At 39.0% G+C, this 25,555-nt stretch overlaps 1 protein-coding gene across 4 annotated transcripts in view; it reads right to left on the reverse strand.

Annotated features, from left to right (window-relative positions):
- usp25 (ubiquitin specific peptidase 25) overlaps positions 1 to 25,555 on the reverse strand; it is a 44,724-nt gene that overhangs the window by 14,803 nt on the left and 4,366 nt on the right. For all 4 annotated transcript variants that reach the window (XM_061702141.1, XM_061702140.1, XM_061702139.1 and 1 more), the window contains exons 3-17: positions 21,774 to 21,918; positions 21,430 to 21,553; positions 21,079 to 21,241; positions 15,218 to 15,304; positions 11,923 to 12,060; positions 8,423 to 8,499; positions 8,224 to 8,297; positions 6,875 to 7,026; positions 4,246 to 4,373; positions 3,958 to 4,053; positions 3,686 to 3,850; positions 3,089 to 3,327; positions 2,896 to 2,966; positions 2,554 to 2,782; positions 1,309 to 1,563 (exon numbers count right to left, since the gene is read on the reverse strand). In XM_061702141.1, coding sequence (XP_061558125.1) covers positions 1,309 to 1,563; positions 2,554 to 2,782; positions 2,896 to 2,966; positions 3,089 to 3,327; positions 3,686 to 3,850; positions 3,958 to 4,053; positions 4,246 to 4,373; positions 6,875 to 7,026; positions 8,224 to 8,297; positions 8,423 to 8,499; positions 11,923 to 12,060; positions 15,218 to 15,304; positions 21,079 to 21,241; positions 21,430 to 21,553; positions 21,774 to 21,918 — 2,143 coding nt within the window. The remainder of the gene's footprint in view (positions 1 to 1,308; positions 1,564 to 2,553; positions 2,783 to 2,895; positions 2,967 to 3,088; positions 3,328 to 3,685; positions 3,851 to 3,957; positions 4,054 to 4,245; positions 4,374 to 6,874; positions 7,027 to 8,223; positions 8,298 to 8,422; positions 8,500 to 11,922; positions 12,061 to 15,217; positions 15,305 to 21,078; positions 21,242 to 21,429; positions 21,554 to 21,773; positions 21,919 to 25,555) is intronic.

The raw sequence follows: 25,555 nt of genomic DNA on the forward strand, positions 1-25,555 counted from the left end.
ACTCCAGTACTAAAACATTCAATAGCTGCAGCCCTAAATCCTTTTACATAGTGCCCAGAAGTTTTCAGACATAAGTGAAATGCCTTGTGTTACAGGCTACGTTTAATGAAATGTGTGGCAAGACTGAAAAACATGCAGTTGGCTGTTTAAATGTCAGTTATGGCAAGTTGCTCTAAAAAGTGTGATATCTGAGTGACACATATGGCGTGTTCAAGAAAAGTTTGTGTTTTTGAACAATATTTAATTAAAATAAACCACATTTTAATCATAATTGCTCGACGCAATAACATTAGTGGTACTAGATTTACTTAAATTTAAATGGCTTTACCTGTACTAGGTCTGAAGAAAGTGGTACCGGTGCAACCACAATATTTTTTTTTCCCCTCAACAACTCTGGTTCAAGTACAACATCAATCATTCAGGTATGTGTCCATATGTCTACTCCAACTACTAATAATGTTAATACTGTTCTATGTCCTCTTGTATTGCTCCATTTCGAACAATATACTGTGTCCAATCGTATCACGGAAAAGAATATTGGAGAGGACATATTTCAGTCACTTGTGTCTGGCTTCCAGCTGAATGTTGATATTCATTAAGTATTTTCAGTCGTGTATAAATTACCTGAAAGCGATAGTTCAGTAAAAGTCTTAAAGTATCTAACATTTGCTGCACTTATACCAACAAAATTAATTTCCTGATATTAAATGTCAATGTTAAGTAAAAGTAATCCTAAAAAATGAGCGGTAAGAATATTTTATTTTAGTGGTGTAGTTAAAGTGTGTTGCCTAATGAGTGAGACACATTACCAGTGTGTCCATATAAAGATTTCGCGATCTGATTTTCATGTCCTCCCCCAAAAGTATCTCTACCACATCAGCACAGGCAAGACTGCGGTTCAGGCCTTACGTCAGCGAGCAATTTAATCATATTTTATAGTGTTGTAATAAATATGGTTAGGGGTACTGTATCAGCCCTACGATTGGCTGGCAACCAGTTCAGGGTGTACCCCGGCTCCTGCCCGATGAGAGCTGGGATAGGCTCCAGCACGGCCGCGACCCTAGTGAGGAGAAGCGGCTCAGAAAATGGATGGATGGATGGGTGATATATCAGAGTAAAGCATACATTTTATTTAGGAAATGGAGTGGAGGAAAATTGACAGTTGCCAGAAATATAAATAAAGTACAGTTACGTGAAAATTCTACTTCACTACAGTAACAACAAGTGTTTGTATTCCGTTACATTACAAGACTGGGTATTCTGAATAGGAATCCCTCCCCCCTTTGTGCTTGTGAGTGCGACTCTAACCTGCATTGTCTGGAGGGCTGCCATCAATACTCATGGGCTGGGGTGAGGAGGAGGAAATGGAGGTGCTGGATGCTGCTGATGCCGCAGCTGCGGCGACAGCCATTTTTTCCTGCTGGGCCTTGCGAGCCTGCAGAGCATTCCACTCCTCAATTTCCTTGACAAAGAGCTCATTGTCCTCTTTTACATACTGCTTCAGGTCCGGCGGAAGTTTGTCCATGCCACTCAGTATCTGGCCGGTTTCTTTATCAAACTCCTCTGTGTTGACAATGGAGGGAGACAGTGAGCATTTGATATATATTATATAATATATACATATATAATATATACATATATATATAACATATATACATACATACATACATATATATATATATATATATATATATATATATATATATATATATATATATAGACATATATAATATATACATACACACACATATATATATATACATATATATATATATATATATATATACACACACACACACACACACATATACACACACACATATATACATATATATACACACACACATATACATATATATATATATATATACACACACACACACAAAATAATTCACACCAGTTAAACTTGTATTGACCACAGATACGTGTGCTGATACAATACTCAGCAGTGGAGACATTTTCCCAACTACAGCACGATATTTATCGTACACAGTGCAACTGATCAAAGGTTTACGCGATGGCAACACGTAATGCTTGTCAAAAGTCTATGATATAATATAGGCATCTATACAGGTAGTAATAATAATGTGTGTAAGGTAATATTGAGTTATAGACAACTCAGAATATTTTGGGGGATGCCCATCCCGTATATTCGCAAACTACTTTCGCAATCGGTAAAACAGGTGAAAGCACTTCCTCCCTGCATGGGTAAATGGCGGAATGGGACTGGGACAGAGCACCTGTAGGAACTTTAAAGGTCGAAAATGTCTTTTGTTTCTCACTTTGTCTCTTATACCCATGATGAAAATTACAGTCCTCCAATTGGTGGCTGACTAAATACTTTTTTGCCCCAGTGCATGTATGGGCGCGCATATATATAACAATGTAATGTAATGCAATAAGACTCTCTCTCTCTCTCTCTCTCTCTCTCTCTATCTATCTATCTATATATATATATATATATATATATAAATAAATAAAACAATGTAATGCAATAAGACTGACTACTAAGAACTACACAGGTTCTTCAGTCTTAACTAAGTCCATGCGTACCTTCTGTAAGAAAGGGCTTCTTGTCATTGATATACATAAGACAGTAGGCACTAGCGTTGCGGTAGCCTCCGAACGAGTCCCGCACAAGTTCCTCCCAGGAGGATTTTGTAACAGAGATGTCATTGTACTTCATCCAGCAACGCTGATGTGGGTCATAGATGTAGGCCCAGTAGTGACCTGCGTTGGCCTGGCCTTCATGGACCAACACTGCATGAAGCCGATAAGGAACCTTTAATAACACAAGAGGCATTTTTAGTCCATTTTAATGAAACTGATGTAAAAAAAAAAAAATAATTATAATTTATGACAATTGATGATCACATTATCACCAGAACTTATCACCTGCATCATTGATTTGTCTGAGTACATCAGCTCAATGGTTCTGTGGATTCTTTTTATACTGTCCTGTAGATCTGGTTTGAGCAATATCATAGAAGCAATCAGTCAGTGTGCTACGTACAGTATTTAAATTTAACAGCAGTAAATATAAATGAGATTATATATCAGGCAGTAAATGAAGGAAGGAAAAACTTACCACGGGTGTCATTTTCAACTTCACTCCTCCATCGGTGCAGGCATCCCTCAAGCACTCTCAATTCTTCTTCAGTAATATGGCGAGGTGCAGGGTGCATGGGGAGATCAGGAGGTAGTCTGGACTGGGTGAAAGGCTTATGAATGGGTGCTCTCTGCTGCTGGGCTGCAGAAAGAGTTGAAGCAGGGCCTGAGGCAGAGCCTGAGCTCTCTGGGGAAGCCAAAGAGTCCTGCTCGGCCAAGCTGCTGGGTGAAAGATGTGGGTACCAAATAATAAAAAACAAACAACATAAAAAAGGTTTGAGAGCATTTTTAGGCATAGACTTGTTGAATAAGATTAACAGTTAAATATATGTTTATATGAACTGTGTGGTTAAGATATCAATATAATATTGTTTGTGAGTAGGATTACATTTAAAATGTTTAACTGATATTTTATTATTTAGGCTGGTCTTGGGTCAAGGAAGAGACCAGTAATTGTTTGGCAGGTCTGAATGAATCATAAGAAAAGTCAGAAATCATTGTTGCTTTTTTTTTTAACATGTCCCTGAATTTCTAAGTAAAAAAATGCATCCCCCTTGTAGTTTATTCTGAAACTTGCCTTGAAGGAGGCAGCTGTAGTCCAGTTGTGCCACCAGGGGGTGCTGATGAGTCGATATCTTCCACAGGCGAGGTACACACAGGCTTACTGGAGGCAAACTCCATAGCATACTGGAGGACATCTGCCAGAGGAAACCTCTTGGGGCCGGAGCCATAGCTCAGATACCTTCATGTTAACAGGGAGATTGAAACATACAAAAAATACAATGACAGTGTGAGCCATCACACTCCTTTGCAGGTTTTGTTGAAATTGAACTGATAAAAGACATTTACCTTTCCAGTCTTTGCTGGAGCAGTGTCAAATGTTCTTTCAGCCTCCTGATTTCCTCTCTCTTAATTCTGGTTATTTCTCTGTTTCTGTCCATGTATCTAATAAAAATATCAGATAAGATCAGAAGGTTCAGTCATTTTGGTCCATGACAGATGAAGGGAACTGACAGACCAATTGGCATTGCAATGCCAGGAGAATACCAAACTGTTAATGAACGTTTGCTCGCTGCTATAATTGTTATTTACCGCAGTGATAACTACCATTTCTCTGACAATCTAAATGTGCATCACCTGTCCATGTAGAGCATAGAAGGGAACTCAAGCTTGTTGTGGATCTTCTCAGGTCGTCCAAGTGCTTGATTAAACTCAAATCTTGAGAGCTCGAAGGTCAACACGGGAGGGAGTTCTGTGAACCAGTGCTGAAAGAAAACATGTTGTTGCTCTGATTTTGGGAGATGTTTCTGGGCTTCGTCAAGTCTGCTTGTTACAAGTTGTGCAGTTTCAATTTTTTTTTTTTTTCTTCATCAAGCTCAAAATAATAATCTCGATTTATAGTACATTGTTGTTTTAATGGCAACTTTATATTTTTTGGCGGGCTGTAAGCAATAACAACAAAACAGTCATTTATTTATTTATTACAAATCGCTACCTGATGTTGTCGTTCCATCCCTGTGCAATGTGGAAGGCACATCGCTACATCTATCACTCTCATGCTCGCTCACCTCACTACTTTTACATGATGACTGGAGCTTCTTGTTGCACTGTGTATGATGATCACTTATACGTACATAGAAAGCATTTAGAATATGGTAGAAAAAGGGTGGAATGGTGGTCGACTCTGTTTGCATGATCTCCCCGTGCATGTGTGGGTTTTCTCAGGGTACTCTGGTTTCCTCCTGCATCCCAAAAACATGGTAGGTTGATTGAAGACTAAATTGCCCGTAGGCGTGAACGTGAGTGCGAATGGTTGTTTGTTTATATGTGCCCCACAATTGGCTGGCTAACAGTCTATAGGGTGTACCCTGCCTCTCGCCCAGAGTCAGCAAAGATAGGCTCCATCCAGCACGCCCGTGACCCGAGTGAGAATAAGCGGTACGGAACATGGATGGAAGGATGGTAAAGTCTTTTTTTTTTTTTCAGTACTCATGTTATATAGATTCATTAAACAACAGGGGAAAATACCTGTACTTTTCAGGGGGAAATTCCTGCCTTAGTTTTACACTAAAAATCATTTTGTTTTTCTTTTGTCCTGTTCAGCTGTTAGGTCAAGCAGAGTGGAAGACTCTTTAATGGCGGAACAGTTTTACTGTGTCACAGTGGACTTTTTAAGCTGCCACTGTGGTTTCTTTGTTTTTCATAGTTTCTTGATTGTTTGTTATGTAATATTCTACTTTCAAGAAATGGTGAATTTAGGGTTTTCGTTTGGTGTAAGCTATAATTATCAAAATTATACTTATAGATTAAAAAACTAAATATTTCACAGTGTGTGTGTAGTGCATCTCTATAATGAGTTTAACTTTTTGAATTGAACTACCTAACTAAATTAAGCTTTTGACACTATTCTATTTTGTAGACATGTACTTGTATTTACTAGCTTGATATTAGCTGATCGCACCTTACACAGAATATGAAATATGGGAAAGGAGGTGAACCCCTCAGAAACGTATTTTTTAAATTCTCTGCACGCCTGGTAGACACTCTATGACACTGAAGAATTGACAATAAAGCTTCTTGAAAAAGCTTCTTGAAATCTTGAAGCTTGAAATGTGATGAAAAAGGTTGGTCACTTTGCGGCTATAATACAACACTGGTTGTATTATATTATAACCCTGGTTGTGAATACTTTCTACCTGATTCTGGAGTGTCAAAGGGACTATGTCCATTCACACAGAAAAAAACTTTTGAAGGGCCTCGCTCTCGATCTCCATGATAGTTTATTCATTGGGACAGCATTTGGAAGCAGACGGTCACAGTCTGAGTCCTACTGTGGACAAATGAAAATCGTAGCTAATTGTTGGAGGGATGCTAGTCTGCTTCCTGACTACTGGCAAGGCACTGACCCCACATCACATCTCTCCTTGCATGCCTACATGTGTGATCTGATTACACAGATCTGGTTATACAGGAGACAGTGAGTTGAATTTGCCCAAGAGAAATTATAAGTAGTACAATAAATTGAAAAATAAGTAAAATGTTTCGATGAGCTTGACGCATACCTCTATTAAACTTGCCTGTACATTGAGACACAATCACGCAGGAAAAGAAAAGGCGTCCTCTCCAAACTCTTACTACAGAGTTGGAACCATTAAATTGTCTCAAGTACATAGGTGAGATGAATGAAGACCATGAGTGATTAGGATTCAGGAGATGGAGGGCTGGAACGACAATTATTTTAATAATCAATTAATCTATCAATAATTTTTTCGATTAATGAAGTTTTGTTTTTTTACGTTCCATCCCTTTACTCAAAAAAGAACAAATTGGCAGTGCAAAAAATGTAAAAACAAATTGATTATGATTCAGTCAGTGGTTTGGTCTTTAACGTCAGGAAAAAAGGCAAATGTTAACTGTTCTCAAAGTAAAAGAAGGCAAATGACTTATTTTTTGACAAAAGCAAAGAATCAGTCGGCTTATTATAGTAAATATAATTATTAATATTTACCGATTCATTATTATAATGAATATAATTAATATTCTTGAGATGCTAAAATTCCCAGGATTTGGAAACAGGGTCTCTAAACGCTTACTTGATCATCAAAATTTTTTATAAATTAATGTGATAATCGATTAGTTGTCAATTAATCGTTGCGGTATCTAAATGGATGTATAAAACAATGCGTATGCTCTCCACTGTACTTGACCAAAAATGTGCAAAAAAGTTACAACATGATATTTAGGGACATTGCTTCATGACACTGACCTCTTGTCCAGACCGGGCAGAGTTCTCTGCTGAGTGTAGGGATTCAATCTCCCCTTCGATCATTGCTGCCTCCAGACATTCGTGGAGATCCTTGAAGCCATTCACTTGCAGCGGATACTGGCCAAACATCTCTGTGTTCTCAAATTTTTTACCTGGAGAATTGCACACACACCAGACATCCACTTGTGTATTGATAACTGGTGAAGAAAAGCGCAGCAGTCTGTGCTATTACAAGGTAACAGAAGTTATGTCAAGCTCAGTGTGCTCCGGTGCTCTTGTTCAGCAAGACAGTTATTCATTATGGTTACTTGTACTACAAAAATGAGAAGCAAAAAAAAAAGGAAAAAACAAGCAGGAGTTGCTAGCAGACATGCAGATGTGGCATTAAATCCAATTCGGATACAGAAAGTATTCAGACCCCCTTACATTTTTCGCTCTTTGTTATATTGCAGCCATTTACTAAAATAATTTAAGTTCATTTTTTCCTCAATGTACACACAGCACCCCATATTGATAGAAAAAAAACAGAAATGTTGAAATTTTGTCAGATTTATAAAAAAGAAAAAATTAAATATCCCACAGCCATAAGTATCCAGACCCTTTGCTGTGACACTCATAGATTTAACTCAGGTGCTGTGCATTTCTTCTGCTCATCCTTAAAATGGTTCTACACTTTCATTGGAGTCCAGCTGTGTTTGATTATACTGATTGAACTTGATCACGAAAGCCACACACCTGTCTAAATAAGACCTTACAGCTCACAGTGCATGTCAGAGAAAACGACAACCATGAGGTCAAAGGAACTGCCTGAAGAGCTCAGAGACAGAATTGTGGCAAGGCCACAGATCTGGCCAAGGTCACAAAAACATTTTTGCTGTACTTAAGGTTCCTAAGAGCACAGTAGCCTCCATAATCCTTAAATGGAAGACGTTTGGGCCAACCAGAACCCTTCCGAGAGCTGGTTGTCCGGACAAACTGAGCAATCGGGGGAGAAGATGATTTTGATGATTTTAGCAAATGGCTGCAATATAAAAGAGTGAAAAATTGAAGGGGGTCTGAATACTTTCCGTACCCACTCTATGAGCAGCAGAGCCCACTGGCCCAGGTTTTGGTGGCTCTGGGCCAGTATTGTCATGCATAATAACCACAATGTCAATCAGCTGTCAAGGTCTTCCACAATCAATGCATCAGCACTCCTCTACATGGAGAGTATCTCATTAAGACAAGGTCACCTTTCATTACCAGGGGCAAAGACTTGTTTTATGGTGACTGCAATCAAACCACCACTCTTTCTCTGACAACTTCACACTTTTGCTTTTTATCGATTTCAATTTGACACCTCATCTCACCTTCCAGGACACCAACGGCAAGGAATCGTCCATAGAAAAGCTCTACCATCGGGTTCTTTGGCTTGTCTTCTTCCCTGAATGCAAAACATATAGATAGGGCTTATAAACAGAAAGCATACCTGCTTCAATTATAGTTAATTAATGGACAGTTTATTCTCTGTTTAAAACTTAGTTGCTCGTTGAGAAATTATGTAGTTACCCGTCTTCTTCAGTCTTCATTTTGAAGGCATCCTCTAGCCAGTCCAGGAGCTTGTGTGTGAACTCACTGACATCCTGCTGTAGAGCAAAGGATGTAACATGCAGTGCATAGAGTAGGTCATTATCAATTTCATGACTACTTTCAGGATTCAGCATTGTCAGCCGACACGATAAAGAGGAAAGTAGGGTCAAGAAATTCAAGTCATCTGCTGATAGGCCCTAAGCTCTAGCTTTGAGATGACTCATCTTTACAGAGGCGTTCACAAATTGGTGAATGTCAAAGAAACGTTAACACCCTGTGGCCACTCGTAGACCTCAGGACTACCTGCTGATTTGGGTCAATGCATACCCAACCTAACTAATACCAAGCAAAGTGACATGACTGATGAGTGGAGAGGCCAAGTGCTTGACCCAAGTTAACCGCCACAAAGACACTGGCTTAGTACAACTGCTTATGTAAGGAGAAGAAGCAAAGAGTTTTGTACTCTGACATCAGGGCCTCACATTGTAGGATGTGTTTTTGCATAGTTCAGCAAAGGATGATGTGGGTTTGAGGATTAATTGTCAGAGATAAGAAAGGTTAAGTATACTCCAGCTCCATAGTTACTGGAGCTGAGTTAGCAAAAAGAAAATTTGCAGTAAAGCCTGGGCCAGTAAAGAGAAGGCGCAACATGGAGATTAGAAATACTCAACTTTAGCATTATACAGAAACTGCAAGACAAATAACAAATTAAGACAAATATATATTGTTCTTGATCTATCCTTTACCCTTACTTTATCTTTCATATTATATTCTTGTTGTTAGTTATTGCTATTAATTAAGTTTAGACAATCAACCGTAAGTGTTTTCCTCAGCTTTAACCCCCTGCAATATAAAACAATGACATGGCTTATTTGTGGATTTTCCTGATCCCAGGAGCATCACGTTCTCATTCGGGGCCTTTCCAACCAACCAGCCCAGGAACTTTGAGTTCCTGGTAGCAAAAGGCTCCTGTGGCCCATGGGGTTTGTTTTTCCATTGTACTTAGTTTAGGGTAGCTAAAACAAATGAGGCTGATCTTGCTCAACACTGACACTTACTGGACCTAAATAAAATTGAGAACTGATTCTCATTTGCAATGCCAACCTGGCTGCAGAGGTAGGGTATTTTATTTTATACAGGTACATTTCAATAAATTTGAATATTCATTCATTCATTCATCTTCCGTACCGCTTATCCTCACTAGGGCCGCGGGCGTGATGGAGCCTATCCCAGCTGACTCTGGGTGAGAGGTGAGGTACACCCTGAACTGGTCGCCAGCCAATCACAGGGCACATATAAACAAACAACCATTCGCACTCGCATTCACACCTACGGGCAATTTAGCCTTGAATTAACCTAGTGTGCATGTTTTTGGGATGTGCGAGGAAACCGGAGTACCCACGCAGGCACGGGGAGAACATGCAAACTCCACACAGGCAAGGCCGGATTTGAACCCAGGTCCTCAAAACTGTGAGGCAGTACTAACCAGTCATCCACAATGTGACCCTAAATTAGAATATGTTTATTTAATTTTATTGAGATGACAGCTGGAGAATTTGCATGAAGAAAAAATTAATCGCCCGAATGCCAAGACATTACAAAAACTTTTTTTTTTTAAGAAATACATATATAAATAAATGAAGCTTGCAGATGACTATAGATGTGATTGATCAGCTGGAAAATGCAATAGGGACATGAGCCTGAAGACTGACACAGTTCCACAACAAATTTGAGAACAATAAATCCTGTTTATAGTCATCTGCAGGCTTCTATATTTATTTATTTATTTTGAAAAAATAGTAATAATAAAAACGTTTTTCTAATGTCTTGGCATTCAGGCGATTACTTTTTTCTTCATGAAATACTCCAGCTTTAGAGAACGTTCGCTCACGTGCCTTTTATGGACCTTTTATTCACCATGTCCGATGATGTAATGTAATATTTAACTTGTTACTGGATCACTTTGTATAGTTTGGATATGCATTTGCTTCTATTTTGCTTTGTTTTACTCTGCTATATGCAGGAAGGTTGGCATTGCAAATACTGTACCTTACCTTGATAACGTTAAATAAATTCATTTAAAAAAAACATAACTTCATGAAAAGCTCTTAGTCAGTTTTTAAATACAGCAGTGTCAAGTATTAGGTATCTGTAAATGTGGTTGCATTAAAATAATAAAAAAATATATATATTTAAAAAAAAAAAACAGACTGTACATTGCTTATATTTATTTGTGAATGTACAAATACAGACAAAAAGTTGTGCTTCATTTTCTGGTCTTACACTACGGCAAACGCAGAAATTTCTACCTCGAGGCAATACAAAATCTTAATTAAAGCATATTTGCGCTGCGCCCGGAACCATCTAGCCTCTGTCCATGTTTACTGCACGGACATTTGTTGCGGCCGGACGCACTGTTGGGCCAATGAAAAACATTACCAAAAACGACAGAGGAGATTCTTTAAGTGATTTTTAAGACAGTATTATGTGTGTATTGTAAATATAACATGATGTATGAATGAGCTGAATGGTAGTTAATTTATTTATTTATATATTTATTTTTAACAAAAAAGGTCATCGCTAGCACGCTAATGCTAATCACGAATGCTACCCGTTTAGCAAAGGCTGATTTTGTCATCTCAAATCCTATACAGTCTCAGTACCAACATGCAGTTTAAGGATAGAAGTCAAGCCTTCATAAATGAGAATAAAATATGTTAACAGTTAAAAAAAATAAAATAAAATTGTATTGGGGGCAGCTATAACTCAACGAAATATCTATAGGATAATCGATTCTAAAATGATTCGCTCTTGACAGCCCTACACTGAAACATTCAGATTGATACTGAGATCCTCTCTGCTCAAGCACAAGAATTCAGTGGATTCCGAGAGCAGGATGACACTGAATAAATGTGGACATTTTTGTTGTGACACTAGTTTTTCGCTTCTGCTACTGTTTCCACTTGTTTGCTACATAAAGGTTGGCAGTTTTTGTGTTATCTTGTATGTGCAATAAGTGAATTTCTTTTTTGTAATTTTATTTATAGGTGAGATTTCTGAATAAACTGAATTTTACAGAAACAACTAATTTCAAACTAATCTCTTTTTTATTATTTTCGACTGCTATAATATTTCATGCTTTTGAACCATCAATGTTCTATTTTAATTCTTTCTTACTATTGTTTTCCTTTCTTCTTACCTCTCCTTTATGCAAGTCACTTCTACCGTCGCTAGTGCTTCTTCATCAGTGGCATTTCATGACAGTTTTTTCAACATCGGTCATGCTGCTGTTTGAGTGATGGTCTCTCTCTTGTTGCCAATGACCATGCTTTTATTTTAACTCACTTTGTGATACATTGTATGAGAAGTGCTACATAAATACATAAAGATTGTTTGATTGACGTGTAGAGGTGAGATTTTATTGTGTTAAGTCAAGTGTAAATGTACTATCATGCTCAGCTGAGCACATTATGGCTTACCTGTTGTGATTCACTGGATTTAAAGGCATCTTTCAGGATTTCTACAGCCCGTGATGGATCCACATATTTTCTCTTGGACCCAACCATAAGGGAGAAGAGATTCCTCAGCTCTTGCATGAAGGGAAGGTTCCTGTGTTCCTTGTAAGAGCAACATGAATAAAGAATTTAGAGCAGGGGTGGGCAATTAATTTTCCAAAGAGGCCATGTGAGAAACTGGAACACTAGTCGAGGTCGAAGGCAACATGCTAACCTCAATTGTGTTCCACATAACAGCAATTTGATGATTTTTTTATAAAGCATAAATTGCACTGACAGATCGACATTGACAAGGAGAATCTGTTCTCAATTGCCTTACAAGGACAACTAAAGGCTAAATAAAATCAAAAGAAACAAAACACCACACACGCACGCGCACACCTACAGTTGAAACCAGACGTTTACATACATTATATAACAAGATATATTTTTTCCTCATCGTCTCACATGAAATTAAAACTTCCTGTTATAGGTCAATTAGGATTGCCAAAGGTTTTCGAAATGCCAGAATAATGAGATTTTTAGACAATTTTTTATTATTTTCTTAAAGTCAGAAGTTTACCTACATTAATATTTGGTACCACTGCCTTTACACTGTATGACTTGGGTCAAACGTTTTGGATATCCTTTGACAAGCTTCTCTTTTGGCAGGAATTTGGGCCATATACTGTGGTGTCTCATCCAACCACTAGGGGCACTACGGAAAGGAGTGACTAGATGTGGGGCGGAGAAAAGGAAATGAAGAGGCGAAGAAGAAAGTAGCCTTGACAGTGCTAACTGCCGCATGCTAAGTGAAGAGAACAAATAAATAAAAATCAAGCAACCAAAGTAAAATGAATTACAAGCGTTTTTCTTGGAAATACAACAAATACACACCTCCATATAAAGCCTGCCGTGCGTAATTGCTGTGCGTGATCTAGCATCGGTACAATCGATTGATTACCTTTTAAAACGACTTAAATCGATATATTTCCGTACGGAACGCTATCTTGCCGAGCATAGCTCGATCTATATGGATCGTAGAATATAAATCGATACATCGATATAATGAATTAATTGTTACACCACTAGAAAATATACATACACATATAATGTCAACAGTTGTCCTCATGTTAGCAACATTCTTATTTCCTGCACAGTGGAGGGAAGCGGAGTCATAATTCTTTTATTATTTTGGAGTCCCAACTAGGAATTATCCCCACTTCCCTAACACCGTGCAGGAAATACGGATTCCAAAAAGTTGCTAAATTCAGTGACAAAGTCACTAAATTGGCAACACTGACGACAAGTCATTGCTCGCCTATAACACCCACGCGTCAAAATAAAAGCAGTTCTTCTTTTCAAATTAAAGCACAGCATATTTTAGCATTTGATTTTGACTTCAACAACAAATCAATGTTACTTAAGTTTAGAGGGAAGCTGGATGCTCGATGATTTATTTAGTACGGACAAGCCATTTGAAAACATTGCCTGATCATGCTTAATATGAACTTTTGTCACATTTTAACAAGGGATCTGCTCTACTCGCATCTGATTTGCAATCGGTACTTTAGGCTATGTTCCCACTGCAGTTAAATTAAGATTGCTAAATTATTAAATTATTATTACGGATACTCCGGTTTCCTCCCACATCATAAAAACATGCATGGTAGGTTAAATTGAAGACTCGAAATTCCCTGTCAGTGTGAATGTGAGTGCGAATGGTTGTTTGTTTGTATATGCCCTGCGATTGGTTGGCGACCAGTTCAGGGTGAACCCCGCCTCTCGCCCAGAGTCAGCTGGGATAGGCTCCAGCATGCCCGCGACCCGAGTGAGGATAAGCGGTATGGAAAATGAATGAATGAATGAAATACAATAAAATACAATACCAAGTAATCTTTCGTATGTGGAAATAAATCTGCTACGTATTGAAGGCGAGTGCACTATACATGCGCAGATGTGGCACTCGTTTAACTTATTTGTCATCAAAAGGCCGTCGCAGTGATAAGCAGTGGCGGATGAAGGAGCAGAAAACTGTCAGTGGCGAAAAGAAGATGCTTTAGAACTGATATGTAGTGCCGTTAAAAAGTATTGGCCTCTTTCTAAAATTCTTATATTTTTGCATAGTTTCCCCACTTTAATGTTTAAGATCAAACAAATGTAAATAACAGACAAATATAAGCCAAGTGAACTTAAAATGCTGTTTTTAAATTATTTTATTTATGAAGGGAAAAAAAAAACTTAAAAGTTGCCTGGCCCCTAAACCTGATAACTGGTTGGCCCATCCTTAGCAGCAACAACTGAAATCAAGCATTTTCTTTAACCGGCAATGAGTCTTTCACTTCCTTGTGGAGATATTTTGGCCCACTCTTCCTTGCAAAATTGTTTGAATTCAGCAAAAATTGAGGGTTTTTGAGCATGAACGGCCTTTTTAAAAGGTCATGCCACTGGATTTCAATTTGATTCAAGTCTGAACTTTGCTTAGGCCACTCCAAAACCGTCATTTTGCTTTTTTAAGCCATTCAGAAGTTGACTTGCTGGTGTGTTTTGGATTGTTATCCTACTGCAGAACCCAAGTACGCTTCAGCTTGAGGTCACAAACTGATGGCTGAACATACTCCTTTACGATTTTCTCTTTAAAGTGCAGAATTCACGGTTCCGAACACAGCATTTTGTCCAGGTCCTGAAGGAGCAGGGTAGCCCAAGATCATCACACGTTTTAGTGAATTCCTGATTGAATATGTCTGGAGGTAATCTGGCTTGGGTGTGATCAGTGAAAATTAATTAATTTCTCGACTGTTCTGGAATTTCTTTGGATTGTGTCATTTTGTTGCCGCTTTTTTAGAGGGCCAGGTAACTTTGAACAGTTTTTATTTATTTATTCCTTAATAAATTAATTCACCATTTAAAAACAGCATTTTAAGTTCACTTGGGTTATATTTGTCTGATATTTACATTTGTTTGATGATCTTGCACATTAAAGTGGGGAAACTATGCAAAAATATAAGAATTTGAATACTTTTTCACGGCACTGTATCGGGGGACTGGTGAGTTAAAGCACAAAATCCTTGAAATTGTCACAAATGCATCAAGCGACCTACACACATCTAAAGCTCCTACAGGTGCTTTGAAACGGTCGCCTCTCATTCTCCCGAACTGGCCGGTAGTGCTTTCACCCGATTTGTGGAAGTAGTTTGCGCATATACCGGATTGGGCATCATGCCCAGCAGTGTGAATTTAGCCTTATTCTCCACTGTCTCAGGAGCAGTAGACCTCTTACCTTCTGGTTGTGAGGCAGATCATGGACCCTAGCTGGTGGAGAGTAGTTGAGCACCAATCTCTGGAACTCCAGCAGGTTAAAAAGAGACTGAAGTTTGGAAATGGAATGGAGATATGTTAGTCATTACCCCCCTGGAAAAATCAAGTATATTGAACTCTAAAAATCTGCAAAAAACAATCAGATTGCATTTGCAAATATAAATCCAATAAATTGCAATTGGGATGAAACTGTGTTGTGTCACCTAACTTGCACTTGTAACCGATTCATTTATCATTCATTCTTAAAAGCATGATGAATAGAAAAGAAACAGTATGAACATTTCGCATCTTGATTATCATGACCATTAGTATTATCATGAAATTATCACAATTATCGGTATTATCTACTGAAAGCAATGAGACAAAAACAAAACCTGATACCTGGACCAGAAGCACTGCAACACATTTTAATTTGAATACAAAAGTACTTTGAGATCATAAATTAACACCTAGCCTACAATCAAAATGATTATGCATTATTGCATTCAAGCTCTTGCAAAAATCGACATTGAAAAGGTGACAGTGATATACAGACCCTTTCCAAAAAATTTTAATATCATGGAAAAGTTTATTTCCATAATTCCATTCAAAAAGTTAAACTTTCATTGGTTATAGAGTCAGGGCAACTTCAAGTATTTATTTATTTTTACATCATTTGGGCTTCCATCTCATAAAACCCACGAAATCAGGAATTCAAAAATATTTTAATACTGTGAAGAAATCATTTACTTCTCAGTTTTCGTGATAAAAAAAAGACAAATAAATTATGGTCACATTAACTCAATCAAAATATGGTACTTTCAAAACAATATTTTAATCTTCAATAGTTGTTTGGGAATCCCTTTGCTTTCATCACTGCCTCGATGCGCCGTGGCATTGAGGCAATCAACCTGTGGCAATGCCTGGGAGTTATGGACGTCCAGAATTCCTTGATGCTTGCTGTCAAGTTCTTCTTTGTTTTTGGGTCTGGTGCCCCTCATTTTCTTCTTGATAATACCCCATAGATTCTCAAAGGGGTTTAGATCCAGCATGTTGGCTGGCCAGTGAAGCACTGTGATGGCATGGGCATCCAACCAGGTTTTGGTGCTTCTGGCGGTATGGGCATGGGCCAGGTCCTGCTGGAAGATGAAATCTGCATCTCTGTACAGGTCCTCAGCAAAAGGAATCATGAAGTCCTCTAAAACATTCTGGTAGACTGTTGCGGTGACCTTGGATTTGAGAAAGCAGAGTTTACCAACACCTACACTGAACATTGCACCCCAAATCATGACTTACTGTGGATAGCTCACACTGGAGGTCAAGCAGCTTGGGTTCTTTTCTTCACCAGTCTTCCTCCAAACCCTTGGACCTTGATTTCCGAATTAAAGGCACACTTTACCTTTATCGGAAGAGGACCCTGGACCACTGGCCAACAGTCCAATCCTTTTTCTCCTTGGCCCAGTTGAAACGCTTCCTATGTTGGCTCAGGCTCAGAAGTGGCTTGACCCGAGGAACCAGACAGTTGGAGCCCATCTCCCGAATGTGGTGTTTTTTGAAGCTGCGAATCCCACCTCATTCCACTCTTTCTGGATCTCGGCTAGATTCTTGAATCTTCTCCGTTTGATAATCTGCTGAAGCCCACGGTCATCACTTTTGCTGGTGCATCTTCTCCTGCCACATTTTGTCCTTCCACTAGACTTTCCATTGATATGCTTGGACACAACACTCTGTGAACAGCCAGCCTCCTTAGCTATGAACGTTTGAGGCTTACCCATCCTATGGAGGGTATCAATGACTGTCTTCTGGCCAGTTGTCAAGTCTGCAGTCTTCCCCATATAGAACCCAACGGAGACAAGTGAACCAAACTGAAGCAATTTAATGACACCTGGGGAAACCTGTGCAGGTGCTTTAAGTTTAGTAGATAATTAGTGTGTGACAGTCAGTGTAAAACTTTGGGCTGATTTATTCACAGTATTCCAATTTTTTAAATTCCTGATTTCCTGGGTGTTATGAGCTGTAAACCCAAATTATGTAAAAATAAACAACTAAATACTTGAATTTCTTTTTTTCAAATTCTCACCCCAGACTCTATAAACTATGAAAGTTTAACTTTTCGGTTGTAATAACGGAAATAAACAAACTTTTCCATGATATTAATTTTTTTTGAAAAGGGTCTGTATTTAATAGAGGTATGACTATTAAAATGTTTTATTAAATTAGAAGCTATCCATCCATTCTCTATACCATCACAGGTGAGCTGGAGCCTATCCCTGCTGACTGGGCAAATGGCGGGGTACATACTGGACTGGTCGCCAGCACATATAAAAAGCAACTCTTCTCACCTATGGACAATTAAGAATCTTCAATAGAACTAACAAACCCCCAATTATTTTTATTTATTTTTGTTTATTTGGGAGAAACCCCCTATAAGCACACATGCAAACTCTACACTGGAAGGGCCAGAGTTAAGATTCAAACTCTAAACCTCAGAACTGTGAGGCAGACGTGCTAACTACTATGCCAATATGCTGCCGGCTGTGTAATTAATCTAATTTAAGCAAATATAAATATATTTTGTCAGTGAACAGACCTCCAGAGCAGAGATGTCTGCCTCACAGTTTTGAGGTTCTTGGTTAAAATCTCTGGCCTTCCTTTTTGGAGTTTGCATGTTTTGCTGGTGCCTGTGTGGGTTATCTCTGGGTACTCTGGTTTCCTCCCATATTCCAAAAATGTTCAATTAAATAAAGACTCTGAATTCTCTATAAGTGGGAATGTGTACGCTTGTTTTTCTCAATGTGCCATGTGATTGGCTGGTTACCAGCCCAGGGTGTCTTGAACATTTTCAATAAAATTTTGGTCCCATGTCGAGATCTCAAGAACTGAAAGTGTGTGCACAAAAATGAAAATAAAACTCCGTGGCAGACAGGGCAGAGGAATGACCTACGTATTGCAGTCTGGTAGAACAACTACCTAAATATGTCACTGTACACACAGGGGCCCTGGATGTTCTCAAGCAGCAATCAGAGGTACTGAAGCGAGATTTCATTAATCTAACAAAAGTGCAATGTTTGGATGCTGAGGTTTTTATTAGTGGACCTCTCCCACTTGTACGATTTGGAGATGAACGTTTCTCTCAGTTGAGTCAATTAAATAAGTGGCTCAAAGGAGTGTGTACAGCACTATCCGTGAGTTTCATTGACAATTTCTGCATTCTTTGGGAGCGCAGACATCTTTACAAGGCAGACGGTTTCTGTCTAAATAGACAAGGGGTTAAGTTATTGGCTGCCAACATTTTTTACTGTGTACGTCATTCAGCGGCCCAAAAAGAAAACACTGGCCTCGGTGACAATGCTGAAGGACAAAAAGATACAGTTGTTCCTAAACAATTGGAGGAACAGGAGATAAGGCGGCACGAGGCGCAGACGGATTTACCAGGGTCATCCAAACAATCGGAGGAGCGACTGACAAATAAGATGAGCCAGCACGCTGAATCTCCCACAGCCCTCCCTGCCCCATTGGAGCAAAGCCCAACGCAAAACTCACTCTCTACTAGCCTAAATTCTCTGCTCGGTGGAATCCAACGCACACCACGCCAAGACCTTCCTCCCATCCCCCCTCGCCTGAAGCCACCATCCACTAAGATGCGACGGGCCCCTCCTTCACCCATGAAGAACTTTATCTGCGAATCTGACTGATATCTGCGGGGTCTTTTCCAGAATAATTTATATCTAGCAGTGTCTCCAGATGACTACAGTTCAATTGAGGTGTTGTGCCACTGTCTAAAACAGATCATTAACTAGATGAGCCAAAATGTTCTTCAATTAAACCACAACAAAACTGAGATAATTGTTTTTGGCAATAAAGAAAAGAGGATTGCTGTGAGTAAATACCTGGAGTCCCTCTCTTTAAAAACCGAAGACCAAGTCCGAAACCTTGGTGTTCGACCTGACTTTCAACAGTCTTATCAAATCAATGACTAAAACGGCCTTCTACCATCTGAAGAACATATCCAGAGTGACGGCTTGCATGTGTCAAGCAGACCAGGAGAAGCTCATCCATGCTTTTATCTCAAGTAGACTTGTCTATTGTAATGGTCTTCTGACTGGACTCCCTAAAAAGAGCACTAAATAGCTGCAGCTAAGGTTCTGACCAGAACAAAGAGGTCAGACCATATTACTCCAATTCTCAAGTCTTTATGCTGGCTTCCAGTGAGCTTTAGAAAAGATTTTAAAGTTCTGCTACTGGTCTATAAATCACTAAACGGTTTAAGTCCTGAATACATGAATGAAATACTAATGGAATATAAACCCAGTAAGGCTCTGAGATCGACAGACTCGGGTCAAATAGTGGAGCAGAGTCCAAAGCAAACATGGTGAAGCAGCATTTAGCTATTATGCTGCACACAAATGGAATAAGTTACCAACAGAAGTGACGTCAGCCCCAAGTGTGCATGTTTTTAAGTCCAGGTGAAAAACTCCTTTTTTCCCCAATGCTTTTTAGAGCATTTCCACTTTTAAATGATATTTCTTGCACTGTACGCTGTTTTAATTGTATTTTTATTTTTTTCCCTCTTTGTTTTAAATGTTCAGTTTCTTCTTTGTTTTTAAATGCTTTTAATCATATAAGCACATTGAGTTACCTTGTGTATGAACTGCGCTAGTTAAATACATTTGCTTTGCTTTGCTTTACAATATAAGTAAATGGCAAAATACCTCCAGCAATATTATTGCTGTCAGTAATTATGCTGTTTTCCTGGACAGTTTATATAACCCTTTTCAGAGATTTCAGATCATGTTCTGGAAGGAGAATGTTGTTTACTGCACCTCTTGTTCTAAAAGCAACAAGCTCGAGTTCATTCAGTGCCTTCTTCTAAAACGCTGGGGAGTCATATTACAGAGCAGCTAGGCAACATGTGATAAGAGTGTCCGGTGTTCAGCCAGCATATTTCAGCGCTGGTCAAACTGCATCATTAACTCAATTACAATACATACTCATATTTGTAAACATTTTCATTCATAACTAACATGTATGTTAGTTATGAACTGAACTGAACACTTCTTGCTCTAGCCATGGTCTCAAAATCCTAAATGCTAAACTTACAACCTGCATGTTATTTTTTGTGTAACCAACCCTGCATAGAAAAAGTCCAGCCAAGTGGGGGGGGGGGGCAGAACCAGAGACTGTGACTCCTGAGTAAAGCTGTCTCACTCTCACATTTGTTCAAGTAAAACAAAACAAAAAATTTTTAAATAAAAAAATTAAAAAAAAAAAACATTTGGTGCACATGTTCAGATTGAAACAAAACGGCTATGTAGCGACATTACAATCTTATTCAAGATTTTATGAGGGTTGTGTGAGCATTGTAAAAATGCTTTCTCTGAAGGAAGCAAAATGAGACGATTTACCATTTGATGTACTCACAAAATAACTTCCTCTCTTGGTAGTGGGGGATGCGCGAGGTAAGCCACTGTTGTCAAGGAGCATGTTACCACGCTGATATGCAATTTTTTTTTTAATTTATTAACTACACCTGCATCTTCCACTGCTATTAGTAGTAGAAGTATGTAAACACTGAGTGCTTTACAAAGATGTCCTTTCCCACCCACAACAACTCTCCGTCACTGGAAGTTCCCAAACTTTTCTATGCTCCCACTTTTTATTTGAGCAAAGAAAATGTACACTAAATTTTACACTCTATGAAATTATATCTTACACCTGCACAGTCCTCAAGTCGGCTGAATATTATTTATAAATGAGTCTTTTTTTGTTTTTGGAAAATTGGGCAAAACAAATGTGATTTTGACAAGAAAGCATGCAGGTGCATGTGCGTTTGGGTGTGCCCACCTGAATGACGGCACTGAACCAGCAAGTATTGCCAACATTTTTCAAGCCTACGGGGCAGTTGTCTATCCTCTTCCTGTCATGTGGGTTGGGTGAATCACTCCATACTTCTGTGTGGGTGCGCTTCAGACATGCCTTGTTCTCTGCTATGCTGGCCTCCAAAACTCTAGGGACATAAGACTGGTATAAACAAAGCCTAACATAATAGCCCCTTTTATCTGGTAATACCAATCTGCTCTCTATGGTCTGCTTATCTTTTAATCATATTTATGGTTCTCCATAACTTAAATTTAACTCAACATTCAAATATTGGTTAATACGCCTATAGTAAACGAATGTTGTTGTGGTTCCCACCTGCTGATGGCCTGCTCCTCATCGGTGATCCCGGTCTCCCTGAATGCTCGGTTGGACTCTGCCAGGCTGAGGGCAATTGCTCTCTGAAGGTCATCTTTATCATCTCCAGTCAAGTCAATGACATCTAAACCAAAACAAAAGCAAAATGACTGGAAATATGGCACGCATGAAGAGTTAATACTTAGTGCTGTGTGATATGGAAAAAAAAAAAATATCCTGAGAAAGGTGATTTTATATCCCAATAACGCAACGCAATACCCCGCACATCAAAATAACAAATTGAGAGTGGATTGACCGTTTCCTTTTTGTTTGTTTACACTTTTAGTTAAGGTGAAGATGCTTACTGGAGTCTGCTTGGCTGCCCACACTGATATATCTGTCACTGGACACCTGAGAAGTCTGGTAGTAGGTAGTCTCATCTTGCTGAGGAACTTTGGCATTCTTCTCTGTCAGAAAGGCCACAGCCTCAGCCAGGTCTCCATTGCTGACCTGCAATGAGCCATTCAATTTCATGCCAGTAGCCGCTCAATGTGAACATTCTGTTTAATTCAGGTTTACTGAAGAAGACCGATCGAAAAACCTTATATTATCAGGTTAGAATGCCTGGTTTAATTTAAAAGCTTGACAAGTTTATAACACTGATCCTCGACCCACTTTTGGGTCACTGATTTTATTACGAAAAGGTATACAGCGGCTGAAATAAGTATTTAACACATCACCATTTTTCTCACTAAGTATATTTCCAAATGTGCTATTGACATGATAATTTCACCAGATGTTGAGAACAACCCAAGTAATCCACACATACAAAGAAAGTAGAACAAATAAACTCAGAAATTGTGTGTCATAATGTGAAATTACACAGGGAAAAAGTACTGAAGATGCCAATTGGCATTTATTTGCAATGACTGCTTCAGGATGGGCGGCACGGTGGCCGACTGGTTAGAGCGTCAGCCTCACAGGTCTGAGGACCCGGGTTCAATCCCCGGCCCCGCCTGTGTGGAGTTTGCATGTTCTCCCCGTGCCTGCGTGGCTTTTCTCCGGGCACTCCGGTTTCCTCCCACATACCAAAAACATGCATTAATTGGAGACTCTAAATTGCCCGTAGGCATGACTGTGAGTGCGAATGGTTGTTTGTTTCTATTTGCCCTGCGATTGGCTGGCAACCAGTTCAGGGTGTACCCCGCCTCCTGCCCGATGACAGCTGGGATAGGCTCCAGCACGCCCGCGACCCTAGTGAGGAGAAGCGGCTCAGAAAATGGATAGATGGATGGATGCTTCAGGATGGCTCCTGTATAGACAAACTAGTCGCATGCATTGCTGGTGTGGTGCGATTTTGGCCCATTCCTCCACACAAGCAGTCTTGAAGGTTCCGTGGGCTTCTTTTATGGACCTTGAGTTTCAGTTCCTTCCATAGATTTTCGATTGGATTCAAGGCAGGTGATTGGCTGGGTCATTCTTGCAGCTTTATTTTTTTTCTTTGAAACCAATTGAGAGTTTCCTCGGCAGTATATTCTGGATCATTCAACTGCTGAATTGTCCACCCTCGTTTCATTTTCATCATCTTCATAGATGGCAGCAGATTTTTGTCAAGAATGTCTCGGTACATTTGCCCATTCATCCTTCCTTCAATAATGTGAAGTTTCATTTGCTTAAAGCAGCCCCACACCATCATGTTCCCACCGCCGAACTTCACTGTTAGTATGGTGTTTTTAGGGTGATGTGCAGTGCCATTTCTCTTCCAAAAGTGGTGTGCATTATGGCATGCAAACAGTTCAATTTTGCTCTCATCAGACCATAGTATATTCTCCCGCTATTTAACTGGCTTGTCCAAATGTCGTTCAGCAAACTTTAAAGGAGCTTTGACATACTTTTTTCAGCAATGGGGTCTTGCGTGTTGAGCGTGCATACAGGCCATGGCAGTGGAGTGCATTACTCACGGTTTTCCTTGTGATAACAGTACCTGCTAATTCCAGATCTTTTTGAAGCTCTCCACAGGTTGTCCTTGGCGCTTGGACAACTTTTCTGATTATTCTTTGCACTCCTCTGTCAGAAAATTTGTGAGGGGCGCCTGATCGAGGCAAATATATGGTGGTATGATTGGCTTTCCACTTACGTATTATGGCCCCAACCATGCTCACTGGAACATTCAGAAGCTTCCGTCTGTGACCAATGCCATCGTTATGTTTTGCAACAATTAGTTTGCGATGGTCTTCAGACAGTTCTCTGCTCTTACCCATCATGAGATGTGTCTTGACTCACACCTTGGCAATGAGACCTTTTTGTAGGCCATCAATTAGGACTGAACCAGCTGATATTCATTTGCACTGACAAGGGGGTGGATTGCTGTTTGATTATTGATAGATTTTAGGTGTGATTTTAGGTGGCTTTCTATGCCTTTTTCCACATCCCCTTCTTCATGTGTTCAATACTTTTCCCTGTCTTTTCACAATCTTATACACAACTTAATTTCTGAACTTATTTGTTCCACTTTCTTTGTATGTATGGATTACTTGGGTTGTTCCCAACAACTGGTGAAATTCTCATGTCAATAGCACCTTTGGAAATATATATAGTCCAGATATGCAAACCCCAAAGGCATGAAAAAGGTGACCCAAAAAATAAATAAAAAATAAATAATTTCTTTTAGGGAGGGGTATGGGGGGGATCCCCCGCAGAGAGTTTTTAAAATTTTATTTTAACATAAATTAAGCAATCTGGAAGATTCTGAAGAGTACAATAAGGCAAAAAAAAAACGAACAAAACCATTTTCTTCATGCAGAAAAACATTTTTTACAGCGCTCAAGTACATGTTGATGTATAAATTTAAGATTATAATTAAATTTGCCGCATTTATTTGCTTTTTTGTTCTGGCCTCTTTCTTGAGCCAGGCCCATCTCCACCTGCACCTGATGTCTGCTTTAAGATGTGCCACATGAACAGCATCCTCCTCTTTAAGCACTGTCATTCTGGAAAAGACTAAAATCATTGTCTTTCACTTCATTTTTCACTATTACCAACTTCAAAGGCTAATCCCAAATGCAAACTCCAGGAAAATAAGTACAATATTTTTGTGTTTTTATTGGCCATTTCTGAATTTGAAGTTACTCCATTCTGTGTTGTGACATTATCCCTAACATCCCTGCGCCGCTTACCGTATTTTTCGGACTATAAATCGCAGTTTTTTTTCATAGTTGAAAAATACGGTAATATTAATGAAAGGTCAATACACTGTCAGGAGGTTGCATGAAACTAATTTTGATACTGATTATAAATTGTTTTGGTTTTTAACTTAAACTATTAATTCAAGGACTACGAAAAAGCCTATGACGTCAGTGACGGCGAGCGGTCAAGCGTTTCAAATACGCATCATCATTAAACAAAACATAACCATAAAGAAATTAATGATGGTTGTTGTTCAGTAATCAGTCATATTTATAAAAAACAAAAAAAAAAAAAAAAAAAAAAAAATATTTCACAAATTCTGCCAGGGTATGTAAACTTAGGAGCACAACTGTAGATCTAAGCAGTCATACGTGTACCCCTGTCATTTTGGAATGAAAGTGTAGGCTACACCTATGTTTTATAACCACTAGGTGGCGGTGGCATTTTGGAATGAAATTCTACAGCTTTTTCATCACCACTAGATGGCGGCATACGTTTATAAAATGTGAAAGTTTTTTTCCCCCATTTGCCCCTATACCCATGGATAATGCACACTATTGACTTTTGACAAAATTATACACGAGAAATTACGGTAATTTTCAGAAATAGAAAAAAAAATACTTTGTTACGTATTAAATAATATTTCGCACTTGATGGGCAGGCAGGCAGGAAGGCACACCAGAGACCCAAATAATTTCATACAAGCAATTAAAATGTTTTTCTATTTTATTTTTTATATAATATGGTAAATACAAGAATCATGACTTGACCATCAAGAAAATTAGTCCTAATGCGAGATGTTTTGAGAACCCCTGCTTAATATGTTACTGCATATAATGCTACCCAGCCAGCAGATCAATGAGGTTTTAAACGAATTACAATAACCTGTAACTATCGATAACATGCCTAGATTCCGAAACCTGAGGAGCTGTGTAAGAGTTAAGTGCACGTGTTCAATTAA

This window comes from Phycodurus eques, chromosome 17, assembly GCF_024500275.1.
Source record: "Phycodurus eques isolate BA_2022a chromosome 17, UOR_Pequ_1.1, whole genome shotgun sequence".
NCBI lineage: Eukaryota > Metazoa > Chordata > Actinopteri > Syngnathiformes > Syngnathidae > Phycodurus > Phycodurus eques.